General features: G+C 30.5%; 2 protein-coding genes and 1 long non-coding RNA gene across 18 annotated transcripts; 2 read left to right on the plus strand and 1 right to left on the minus strand.

Moving 5' to 3' along the window:
- Positions 1-670: 670 nt before the first annotated feature.
- On the minus strand, positions 671-11,968 carry LOC124952963 (protein phosphatase 1 regulatory subunit 16A-like). 11 transcript variants are annotated; one of them, XM_047503675.1, is made up of 9 exons: positions 11,718-11,968; positions 6,661-6,924; positions 6,253-6,555; positions 6,027-6,169; positions 5,803-5,928; positions 5,665-5,740; positions 5,334-5,551; positions 5,035-5,206; positions 671-3,073 (listed from the first exon to the last, which is right to left on the minus strand). In XM_047503675.1, exons 1-9 carry the CDS (start codon positions 11,752-11,754, stop codon positions 2,760-2,762), a joined length of 1,653 nt encoding a protein of 550 aa, XP_047359631.1. In that variant the 5' UTR covers positions 11,755-11,968; the 3' UTR covers positions 671-2,759. The 11 variants fall into 11 exon arrangements, with proteins under 11 accessions (XP_047359631.1, XP_047359630.1, XP_047359635.1 ...); XM_047503674.1 differs by lacking the exon at positions 11,718-11,968 and adding an exon at positions 9,422-11,196; XM_047503679.1 differs by lacking the exon at positions 11,718-11,968 and adding an exon at positions 8,448-9,378.
- Positions 672-5,392, plus strand: LOC124952982. Its single transcript, XR_007102076.1, has 2 exons — positions 672-4,477; positions 4,632-5,392. It is a non-coding gene; the product is annotated as an uncharacterized LOC124952982 (long non-coding RNA).
- Positions 6,814-12,198, plus strand: LOC124952978 (transmembrane protein 42-like). 6 transcript variants are annotated; one of them, XM_047503717.1, is made up of 4 exons: positions 6,814-7,054; positions 10,056-10,212; positions 10,354-10,500; positions 11,832-12,198. In XM_047503717.1, exons 2-4 carry the CDS (start codon positions 10,060-10,062, stop codon positions 11,979-11,981), a joined length of 450 nt encoding a protein of 149 aa, XP_047359673.1. In that variant the 5' UTR covers positions 6,814-7,054; positions 10,056-10,059; the 3' UTR covers positions 11,982-12,198. The 6 variants fall into 6 exon arrangements, with proteins under 6 accessions (XP_047359673.1, XP_047359674.1, XP_047359670.1 ...); XM_047503718.1 differs by lacking the exon at positions 6,814-7,054 and adding an exon at positions 8,590-8,803; XM_047503714.1 differs by lacking the exon at positions 6,814-7,054 and adding an exon at positions 8,853-9,172.
- The last annotated feature ends 386 nt before the right edge of the window (positions 12,199-12,584 follow it).

Here is a 12,584-nt window from a genome sequence, read left to right on the forward strand (position 1 = left end):
AATTGAGAGAAGTAGCTGTACAATAGAGTATAGGTAGTACATTTGTAAAAGTATCTTTACAGAGAAAATGAAATTATATTTTAAAGTGTTTATTATATTGTGAACATTTATATTTCATAGAATTTTTATCATATAAAAATCTAAGTTGTAATGATAATCAAATTAAATCTATATTATATTGTTTCTAATATTTGAGTATAATGATAAAACCCTTAAATCACATTATTTTTGAATGAAATAGCGTAATAATAAAAAAATATATGTATATATAAAAAGTGAAATAATATGAGATGAATATTATTATAAAAAAGAAAAATATCTTTCAATTTTACTTAACTAATTCTGATCGTTATATTTATATACAATTTTAATATCTAATAATTATTGTATACAATCCTTTTATTTTATATGATGAGCACCATTTCAGAATGTTTAGTAAATATTTCATAATAACTTACATTACAATATAATCTTATATATTTTACATTACATATTTTACATTATACTGTGCTTTTTACAGACAAAAAAAGCGTAACTGTTTTCTGTTAAAACAATGTTATTTAATTATACGAAAATGTTTAATAATTATCTTATTTCCTCCCATAATCTTAATGAAGAAAATACTAATAAATAAATAAAATGTTTTCCGAGCATTATGCATTGCATTAATATATGATAAAAGAACACATTTTATATCATCTAATTGTTTAATATCGAAAAAGTGCATATAGTGATACATTTACATATATTGTTCAGTATTCATTTTTTCTTTCTACTTAATAATTTTTGATATATATTGTCGTGATATATAGACAAGTTATGTTATGTAAGACATAATAATGGTCTTACATTTGAATGCTTGCCTAAAGATAATATATATTTTATTAGTTTAATTGAAATTATTCATAAAAGCTAGGAAGATATCTGCATTTGTTTATAAAAGTGATTATCTAAAGAACATTGTTGTTTCTGAAAATTGTAGCACTAAATTTGTTCCAATGAATATGAATATTAATCGTTTTTATAATTCTAAATAATATCTATATTGAATTTTAATTAAAATAATTGGTTAGGGCAGTTAAAATATACATGAGAGTTGTCATTATGACATCACAACTTTAATATTACACATAAAAGTCTAAGAAAATTATTGTTATTGCAAGAATATTTAGAACTATTATTCTTTCTGAACACATTGATACTGATTATATAGGAAGATATAATTTATTATTTATAGTATAATAGGCTTTCTTTTCTCATCAATTGTATTTAGCATATGAGATTTGAACTAACAACTCAAAGAAAAAGTACCAATTGTGCTCTGATAATATGATAAAATAAAAATTATTATATTTTGTATACATATATATTTTTTACAGCAGATATCTTTCATTTTTAAAGAATACCAATATATTCTTCTATTCAAATGTCATAGAAAATTTCTTCTTCGTTTTATTAATCACATTCTTATATATTGTTAATTTAGATATAATATAATTATCTGATGATTATATCATAACACATATTTTTTAAAAAAATAGATGTCTTTAGTTCATAGATAGACATTTAACATATACGTTATACCCACTGTAACATGTAATTTGGAAAATCTAATTATTTTTTTAATACATTTTTGAATGACAATGTGAAATATTTAAATTACAGTGGTGTTTCTTTTCTATCTTTTTTTTTTTCCCCCTTATAATTGAAGACATCGTTTTAAATACTTAACATGCTAATATAGATATATATTATATTTTATATAAGCAGAAGTAGATATAAAAATTTGGCTGCTTAAATTAATATAAAATTAGCACTTATATAGTTATTATATTTTATATTCATAAAAAAGACTGGAAGATATTGAGTGTAGTCTTATGTTTGGCTGTTGCTTATGAGAAGATAATTTTTTATAGAATAAATATATACATATATATATATATATATATATATATATATATATATATATGTGTGTATATATATGTATATATATATATGTATATAAGTTTACTCTCTATTTAGAATATTTTTTTTAAATAAATAAAATTCTGCACCACAAAGGTCATGTGAAAAACTGATATAATAGAGAAATTCTAAAGCACTATGAAACATTTAAATCAAAAAGAGGTTTGCTTATAAATTTACTTCTAATTTGCATGAATATATATTTCGAAAGACAAGTGCGATACTATCACATACATAAGAGATATAATAATAGAAGCAAAAAAGAAATATCTCGCAATCAGTTTTGTACAAGACCATCGTGCTTATAAATTAATTATTAAAATTTTATAATGATAGCTAATTATTAACTAAATAGTTAAAGATATCCAATATTATTAACTAATTAACGGTGTAAATACAAATGATAGTTTATGTACAAATTACAGAATAATATATGTCAAAAATTCAACTATAATACATTGTTACTATAACCGTTAAGTACATATTTAATCATTCCAAAATAGGATAACACTTCTAAAATTGATTCTATAACATTTTAAAATATTATTATTAATAACATACATTACAGAGAATGTAATGCTTATTCAGGAATCCCAATAAGGATAATTAAGTATATATAAAAGTATATTTCTAATATCATATGAATTTTGATCTATGAAAAGTCTAAGAAGAATTAAGTACAATGATCAATGCAATTAAATTTTATCTAAAAATTGAATAGATATATTTACCATGTTATGTTCAAGGAACATTTAGTTTAGCGACGTGTAATTTTATCTTCGTATATGTACATTTTACATGACAGTACAACAACTCTTTTCTGAGTGGTTATCACCAATAATTTCACTTGTGTTTCCAGTAAATCGTTGAAAGTCACTTGTGCCCAAATCAGAGTTGGATATAGATGAAACTGGTACAACTGGAAAACCATTTCCATTAGTATCCACGGAACCACTTGATATATGTCGATTTTGTGCCCTCTTCTTTTTCAAATCTGATAGAGATTTGACAAAAACTACAGACACATGTATGTTGATCTTTCCATTGGTATCATCTGTCGAGTAAATAGGTTGCTGGCTGCCAACTGGTACATCAGGTTCTGTCACTGCTGAGGCAAATAGGTAAATCCAGTGCTATTTTCCTTCAAGCTCAACTTCTTTTCGTTGTAAATCCATTTTGCGATCCCTTCACCTAACCCCTTATATGCTATGCACTGATTATGGTTGGAAATGATGTTTCAACTAGACTCATGCACTAAGCATGACATGCTTGAGCATAAGCGTTAAACACTGCATAAAGAAGTACCATGTCACCAGTGTGCATATACAGTATATAGCATATTGCAGATCAAAGTCTTTTTAAGTCAATATGTATATGAGTATATAGAATATAATTATATATTAGATTCAAAAAAGGAACTAGATTTTGGTATTCTTTGTTCCAGTTCTATGCTTCTACATATAATAATGATGCAATTACAATAATAACATACTTTTTTAACACGATGTCATTATTATAAAAGTTCAATATTACTAAAGCAACTGTACTGCATTTTAACAAGCTACCATAATTGAACAGTTTAGCTATGCTTGCTCATGGTAGACTGAGTAGTATTGAGATAAAATAGTGATTAGAATAATAATCTTTTATAAGGCTATTTTATTCATGTATAACAAAATCTTATATATCAGTTTGTAGCAAGTTTGTTGCAAATATTTTTTTATATCTCCAAACTACAACTGATATGTTTATTAAATTGACTAATATGTTTTTATTCAATACTATTCGTCTATTAACCTTAATAACCTTAGAAGATGATAAGATTGGTACTTATTAAGTACCAATTATATACATAAAATATATAGAAACTTCGTGATAAATGTAAATTATATGAAAGCTCACAAAATTGTAATATAATCATGCTGTACTACACTATAGGCCATTAAACATTTGGTATTTTTAATAAAATTATTAATGTATCAAACAATAATAATTTTCTAAATGTATACTAGACCTATGAATTCATAGAGAGTATATTTTATATAGATTTCTGCTAAGTAATGAATTATCTTTTCTCATTGCACTTTTAATCATTATTATAAAATTTCCTTAAAAAATTTCTATTATTCCCGAGTTTCAAAGTATGTCCAAACACATGGGAAGTACTTCATATTTAACAAAAAATTATAATTATTTAATTACTAGATCATTTTAAATTGATATTCATCATTTTTTAAATTTTGTTAAATCAAGCAAACGTATTATCCCAGTGAAATGATTTAGTATAAGTATAGAACTTCTACAAAACAAAAGACCATATTGGTAGATAAATGTACTATATATGTTGTACAAATATAAATTATATATGCATGATTGCAATGTATATACAAGATTTGAAAAAATCAATCAATACAATTTGCTCAAAAATGTGATTAAAGAAATAGGAAAGTGACATAAAAAACTAACCTCAGAATTAGTCAGGAGCACGCAGTAATGAAAAAGAGAAAAGCAGGTAAATGATAGGTAACTAACATATTTGGACCACGTATTTGGATTACACGCAGAGTTCATAAACTACACGCAGAGTTTTCCTATCATTTATATATATTTATAAATGTTAACCTATGCTGACTAACACAGATATTTTGAAATAATTTCATTTTCAGAGATTTTAAAACTTTTGAAGATACTTAAAGATACATTATTGTATCACAGCATATTATTATTGTCATTTATATATCCAAATTACATCCAATGAGATAATCATTGAGTCATAACACAACTTAAATTTAAGAAATTATTGACTGAAAAAAATCAGAGAAAGATGCAATATACCTTAATATACATACATAACATAATCTTACTTTGTACATTATAAAAGATAATAAAATATAGTTATGTGTGAATATTAAGAAGATCATGAAAAAAAAAAGAAAAAAAAAAAAAAAAAAAAAAAGAAAAGAAAAAAGAAAATGTTCATTTTTAATGATTCTTGGGAAAAAGCTACCATTTACCACAATGTTCTACTAAACCACAACCAATACAAGCATAAAAAGAATTGGAATGTACCTGAATCTTTATCAACATCTTCATGCATAAAAGAATCATTATCTTTTCCTTCTGGCCCTTTGCGTACAGCAGGAGTCAGCGTACTTGATTCAGTTTCATTATTTACCACATCTTGCGTATTTGTGCTGTTCTCTGTTTGTGGAAGATTAGGAGTTGGAATACTAACGTATGTCTAAAATAAATCAAATATTCTAATGTAATTTTGATGAGCTAGTAGAAATAAGCACAATTTGTAGTTTATTTACAATTAAAAATGTTGTATTATAATATATATTGATTGTTTAATTAGATTATTTCACCTGTTGTGCTTGTAACCTCAGTCTTGCTTCCTCTTGAGCATCTTTCTTTGTTGTGAGAACTTTGTCTCTGATCGATGTCCGTCGTACACTTTGAGTACGAGTATTTATACTTTGCGATCTTCGTACCCGGCGACCTTGTGCTTCTCGCAATCGTTTACTCTCTTGTTCCGTTTTAAGTTCAACTATGCGTTCTCTAATTTCAGGATCTTCACAAATATCTATAGTTCATTGTTATATATATATATATGTTATCATAAAAAATCTGTATATCTTAGTTATTCAAAAAGATAAAAATAAAATTTCTTCTACTTATATTTAAATGAATCTTTACCAGCAGGAGTTTCGTCATGCTTATTTCTTGCATTTAAATCAGCCCCATTTTGTACCAATAGTTCTAGGACTTCTAACTGAAATGTTTTAAAATTGATTTTTTAAGGTTCAAATATTGAATAGTTAATAATTCACTTACATGACCCCAACATGCTGCTGCATGGACAGGTTGCCATTTATCATTATCTTCTATATCGGTAGAAATGTGTTGATCGAGAAGATATTCGACTACCCTTAAATAACCATTTGCCGATGCTATGTGAAGCTATAAGAATTATATTGCAAAAGATATATAATATACTATTTAATAAATTTAATAAATAAAATTATATATCAGAATAAAATAGACGAATTTGAACATACAGGTGTAGCACCTTGATGATCCTTATACTCGAGATCTCCACCCATGGTAACAATTTTTTGCAAATCTCTCAACATTTGAACTTCAGTTGACGCTCTAGTTTCATCTATTAATTCCTGTGTAACGCCTCGTCTTGCCATTTCACCTAGAATGAAAATAATATAGATTTTCGAGAGATTGACTTAAAATATATATTATTTATATTAATTATATAAATAAGACATCAACCTTCGATACAATCTAATGTCTTTTCATCCTCACAAATGTCATAAGGCATATTTCCATCAGCGTTAACAGCCAATAAGTTTGCACCTCTAGCTATCAGATATCTTACAAGATGTAAGTGACCGCAGGTAGCAGCAGCATGTAACGGAGTCCATTTTTCACTATCTTCAGCATTTACATTAGCACCAAATTCAACAAGTAACTTCATCATCTCTTCATTGTCATCTATACAGCATTGATGCAATGCAGTTAATCCATCTTCATTTGTTGAATCAGGATTTACTCCTTTTTTCAACAGTCTTCTAACTAAAAATGCATTTATCATACATTAATAAAATCTGAAGGTAATAGAAAGTATTTTACTCTTTTTATAGTGGAACTTTATTCCGTTATACACACTGTTATCGTTACCTTCATCTATATCATTTCTTGCAGCAGCTTCTAATAACATGACACTATCATTGAAGTATATATGACGCTTGTTGCTTGTATGTCTGGTTTGATTCCGTAGCCATTCTTTCTCACGCTGACGCCACACTTTTAACTGCTGAAGTCTACGATGTCGTGCAAGATGTAGTCGTTCTTGCGTAGTGAGCCTTTCTACACGGACCATATCTGCTACTAAATCCGCGTGTTCCATTGTTATGTGCTTATAGTTCTTACAGCTGTATTTTCCTGTTAAAAGAAAAAATATTTAATTGTTCATAGAATTATATACAACAATTTAATATTTTAAATTCAATTATTGTAATTTTATATTTTGCCTCAATTCTGCAGCTCGTATAATAACTATTAGGAATATATCGTAAGTACATTTTGATTATGGTTATAATCAAAAGAATAGAATAAGAAGAAAATATGTTTGGATTACAAAACAAGATAAATTTACCGCTATGTTTATACCACCATGATTTCATTTTTAAATACTTGAAAATTTGTTGATAAATACTCATCATCATCTTAAAATAATACAGAGATTTAGTTGTTTCAATAATGTATATATAACTTGAGCAATATATTTTTGGTTGACTGCTAGAGAATTTATAGTATATTTTAGCCTGGTGCCAAAATAAACTTATTAATTACTCAGGTAGATAAACGTATATTTGCACAAATGTTTCAGCACATACGAAAATATCTCTTTGGACAAGTGATGATAATTTTATATCTGTTTAGCTTTCTTAGAAATTATAAATAAGATATTTTTCTAAAGAATAATGTCAGTTAGATTATATGTCAATATTATTCTTGCTGGAACAGTTTAGAGAAAAGCTTGGATAAAGATATTCTTCTAACGAGTCGAAAGGTGTATTTATTATATTATTAGAAAATATTATATATAAGAAAGTAATGCTACATATGGAAAAAAATAATCATAATATATGTAAATTATTCTTGAAAAATAACATGCCAATATATACATTCTATTTGATAGCTCTGTTATAATGATAAAGGTATATTGGCTCAAGTGTGAAGATTAAAGTCTTAAGATCAGATCAAAGAAGATATCATATAATAATTAGGTATAATTCCAAGTTGTTAATATATTTTTAATATGGTTTGAAGTATAGCAAATAAAACAGATGTCTGTGTAATATATTTTGTCTCTTGTGAAATACATTTAAATTGACATTGAATGTAAGAGAGAACAGCATTTTGAATAATTTATTTCATTTAAGTTTCCTTTGAAGAAATAATAATTTATATAAAAGCTAAAGTAAAATTGACATATACACTGATGCAAAATATGGAGGAAAAAAAAAAAAAAAAAAAAAAAAAAAAAAAAAAAAAAAAGAGAGAGAAAAGAGAAAAGAAATTAATTTACCGAATCGAATCTCAAGTGAAATTACGAAGAGTTGAATTAGGGTTCTTATCTGTAAGAAAAGTAAAACTCGAGATCGTGTGTGAACGATAAAGACCTAATCTCACATAACAGAATAGGTAGAACAAAAATTAGAACGCTCGTTTCATTGCAGAGAAGGCACTTGGTGTCCCGTATTTAAAAGGTGTTTGAACGAAAGAAAAATTGTGGTAGGTCAGTCGGCACCGAAAATGACATCGTCGCTGTCGTCGTTGAATTTTCCAATGATGAAAAATCGGAGTGTCGGTCGACGTCGAGACGGTTCGACTTTCCGTCCTCGGTACGATAAAGAAATGAACGTAGAGCACGATAAGGAAGAGACATTGGCTCGACGTACCCAACGACGACGACGGGCCGGTTTACCTTACGCACCTGCATGCACACGGCGACTCAAAGGGGATTCTCCTCCTCCTCCGCCACCTCTTCTACCTTCTCCTCCGCCTCCACTGCCACCTCTTCGTTCCCTTTTTGTTACTCTCTCGCGCGGCTTCGAAGTTACGACGTTCGATATCACGCGACGAGAAAAGCGCGGCGGCTTTTCGACCGGCGAAAAGACAGCATTTTTTTTATCTTGTTCAACACTTTCCTCTTCCTTCCTTTTCTAGCAAGATAGAGATAGAGAGAGAGAGAGAGAGAGAGAGAGAGAGAGAGAGAGAACGAACAGAGGAAGAGATTTTCATCCACGCTGGCAAAGTAAGAGAGAATATATATATATATATAGGATATAGAAAAACAGAAGAATGATGGAAAAGAAGAGATAAAATTTATTCGTGGAACGCGTTTTCTATAAGGAACAATTCTCTCGTCCTAACAACGACTTGGCCTTTCCTTATTATTAGTATCGTTCGTGGCAGCGCGCGCTCCCTCCAATAACGTTTACCTGTCTGTCGCCATTTTTAAACTACCTGTAGACATTTCGCGTTCGCGCGCCATCCTTCACCCGCGATTTGTTTCTTTATTTTGAATTTGCCGCGCAATCAAACGTAATTGCGAAGCATCGACGAATGAAAAAAATTCTATGTGCAAAACGTATCAACCGTTGGAGGGGAAGGTGAGAAAGATGTTCGTTACTTTCTATGTGACTTATATACATCCTTACGCAGAATATCCCGACGTATTTATTTTTATAGTAAAGTATAGATAAAAATATTCATGAAAGGGATAAATCGTCAAAGCGGTACTTCGTTGTGAATTCTCTCATGTTCAAGGTAAAATATTACGGGCCAATTACTTCGAGATAGAGTTTTCGAGGTTTCCTACTATAAGACTCTCCTTTAGAGGGATTAATAGAGAAAAATTAAAAATACTAACGAGTTAAACATGTACAATTAATCCTTTCGCTCCGAATGCCGTACATATACGCCTTTTTAAGAGTGAACGCTCAAATAAGAAGGCGTATTATATACGCCATCGATAAACTGACGATCAAATACGAACTGCGTATCGAACATCGTTAGCGTTCCGTACGTCGGCATCGAAAATTTTCAACGTCTACAGCGAACACATTATGTCACAAGCGAAAAGGTTAACATCTATACGCCATTTATGTTCCACATTATTGTACGATTAGAAAAAACTCGATAGAAAAGTATTTTGCCTTTATATCCTTTCATATTCTCTACTGTACATTTAACTACTTATTCGTCCTCCCCTGTTATACTTTTTCTCATAATGTATAATTCGTCCAACAATTTAATTCCATTCATATATATACCATACATACTTATTTTCTTACTCTGAAGCTACTACTTTGAATACTGTTTGTTCCTTCCCATCATTTATATACATTATATATCTACTTCCTTTTTATTTCTCTCACTATCTCTTTTTCATTATTATGCAACAAACTGAAGTTTATTCGATCGATAAAGCCACATCATCCACCAAGTGGTCATACTTTATGCTACATTTCTATTAATTTAAAAATATTGTTCATTGTCCCCAGCCCGATGGATTTCGTGAAAGAAAAAGACGCTAAACTATCGACGAAATTCATGGAGCAAGGAGAAACAAAGATTCACCTGGCTGTGTGCAGCGGCATTCTCGCTACCTGCGGTAGCTTGTTTGGCAAGCTAGCCGGTGGCGCTGAGTTCGTCTTCTTGGTGAGTGGCGCGACATTTGAATATAGTAAAGCTACCTTTTATATAATTTTCTACATACCTTATAGGCTAATATTTTCTCTTTATTAAATTTTCGATCGATGAAGGTAATAAATTAAATGAATGAAAAATTTCTGATAAAAGATACCGATGGTGCTAAAAGTAAGCCTCCTCGTGCTCATGGTCGTGACTAACACAATAGGCTGCACATTCTTCGTAAAAGCTCTGAACGGAAGTGAATCTTCTTTACCTGCTACGGTTGCCAGTACAGCAATGAATTATGTTTGTTCGGTGAGTAATCGATGTATTTGCCGTTCACGGTCGAGAACTGTTAGCACGAATATTATCAGACGACGTGTTAATCGCGCCTTTTCTTCGCGAAAGTATTCTAAGTGGTAAGACCAAAGTAAATTTGAAAAGTATCAATGCACTAATTTGTTTACAATGGCATAGTTTCCATCTCTAGTTTTCTCATTTCTGTCGATAACGATAAACGTACTATCAATACCATCGCGCACTTATCTCCACATCGAGTAAGCTCACGAGTCTCTTAAAGGCCTTTGATTTTTTTCACGCTCTACCCTCGACTAGTGCTTTCGATTCGTACGTTAACGATTGGTGGGTACTCTTCGAATATAAAAGCCTCACTTTCCTATCCTCGTCGCACTGAATCACAAATTTTACTTTTATCCAAAAGTTAGTTTTCCCAATGGTTCACAATTTAAAAAGCTCGTTTAAAAATCGTCTGCGATATCTGTATATTTTTTCTTCGCGTATTCGAATAAAATTATTTTTCATTATAAGAGTGTGCGTTGGGAAAGGAACTATCGCATGGAAAGTTATAATTATCGTCGATACGATATTTGTCTTCTAATTGTTCCTATATATATATATATATGTTATATCTTTCTTCGTAGTCCCTTATTTTCTTCAATCTTCTGAACTGGACGAAATTTTTCTTCACCGTTATATAAAATCGATGTAAAAGTATAAAAGAATAATCACTGTATCCACTCTTCACGCTTCTCTTAAACACCATCACTGTTCCATGTATTAGTTAGTTGGAATAAATTCATCGGGCTTACATTAGCGTTGTGCCGATACGTTTTCCCAGAAGTAGCTTGGCAAGAGTGAAAGGTGTTCCGCAAGCTAGACGTATCACCGAGATCTACGAGAGAGCCGGTATAATGCGATCGTGGCAATTACCGTAGATCTGATAATACAACGATACTCCTACGTGAGTACTCGTACACCTCGTAATTCGCGATCGAGAGACATGTCGGACATAACTCGTACTCTCTTTAAAAACGATGCTCACGTGAAGAGCGTCGACAAGTTGCCTGTTGCATAATAACGGCATGCGGAATATGCGTTACGCGATTACAAATCTACACGTCATGGATACACTGCATACCCGACGATATTCGATAATTGATTTTTTCTACTTTCAATAATTGTCAAGTATAATATAAAGATAGAGATAAAGATAAATAAAAGATTAAACTCACGTTGATTAATTTTTAGGGTATTCCTTTTGGATATCATATTTTGCTATCATTATCCTTATGTTTTCCAGTTATAGATAATTTTAATTCGTTAAATACTTTTCTTCTAATTTCAAGGCGTTCCTCGGTTTTGTAATATTCGGCGAGTCGACCTCCTTAACTTGGTGGTGTGGTGCATCCTTGGTAATCCTCGGCTTGATTCTCATCTGTTATGCACCAAACAAAGAAGACTCTACGAGCCAGCAGCGGAAGCTCAAACAGCAATAATTTACAGAAAGCATTTTTGCAGTCGACTTTGTAAGAGGAACGAGTGACTCAGATCGTTACTCAGGTAAACCAAAGTCGTTTCACGTTTAATGTCTTTTTTTATTCTTTACTTAATTATAGATGAGCAAACGTATGAGCAAGGGTGTTCTGTTTGATTTAATAATGTAAATTGTATCAAGTTATACAGAGATAATATAAAAGATAATTTTATCGAGGATACAATAGGAGAACCCATATTCTTTCACTTTTAATTCACATAATTATCGCGCCTGGGTTGCTCGTGAACACGTCGGCCCTATACGATAGAGAGAGAGAGAGAGAGAGAGAGAGAGAGAGAGAGAGAGAGAGAGAGAGAGAAAGGGATCGTGAATTCCCTTGCGGCAAAACGCCATCGTCGTAGGATTTGCGTAACTCGTTACGCATTCATGCACAAATGCACAAGAGACTGCTCGCCTATCAACGGCGCATCCGTCCATCCACGATGATTTTGTCTCACGTGTCAAGAGGCAATAACGAGAGGCATTACGAGAGAACGAAGATAAAAGATGGAGGGAAGGAAAGTGATCGAAACTTTACCGTATTTACGCTTCGTCTTTTTAACCG

The sequence above is a fragment of the Vespa velutina genome, chromosome 11 (genome assembly GCF_912470025.1).
Source record: "Vespa velutina chromosome 11, iVesVel2.1, whole genome shotgun sequence".
Taxonomy (NCBI): domain Eukaryota; kingdom Metazoa; phylum Arthropoda; class Insecta; order Hymenoptera; family Vespidae; genus Vespa; species Vespa velutina.

What these genes read in the sequence shown, in the direction of transcription:
- LOC124952978 (XM_047503713.1), top strand. Translation starts at nt 9,115, where the DNA reads ATGAAAAAAATTCTATGTGCAAAACGTATCAACCGTTGGAGGGGAAG. An exon ending in ATCAACCGTTGGAGGGGAAG is followed by an intron (nt 9,162 to 10,055) that starts GTGAGAAAGATG and finishes CATTGTCCCCAG; the next exon opens with CCCGATGGATTTCGTGAAAG. An exon ending in CAATGAATTATGTTTGTTCG is followed by an intron (nt 10,501 to 11,831) that starts GTGAGTAATCGA and finishes TCTAATTTCAAG; the next exon opens with GCGTTCCTCGGTTTTGTAAT.
- LOC124952963 (XM_047503672.1), bottom strand. Translation starts at nt 7,208, where the DNA reads ATGATGATGAGTATTTATCAACAAATTTTCAAGTATTTAAAAATGAAA. An exon ending in AAGAAATGATATAGATGAAG is followed by an intron (nt 6,556 to 6,660) that starts GTAACGATAACA and finishes ATGCATTTTTAG; the next exon opens with TTAGAAGACTGTTGAAAAAA. An exon ending in ATCATCAAGGTGCTACACCT is followed by an intron (nt 5,929 to 6,026) that starts GTATGTTCAAAT and finishes TAATTCTTATAG; the next exon opens with CTTCACATAGCATCGGCAAA.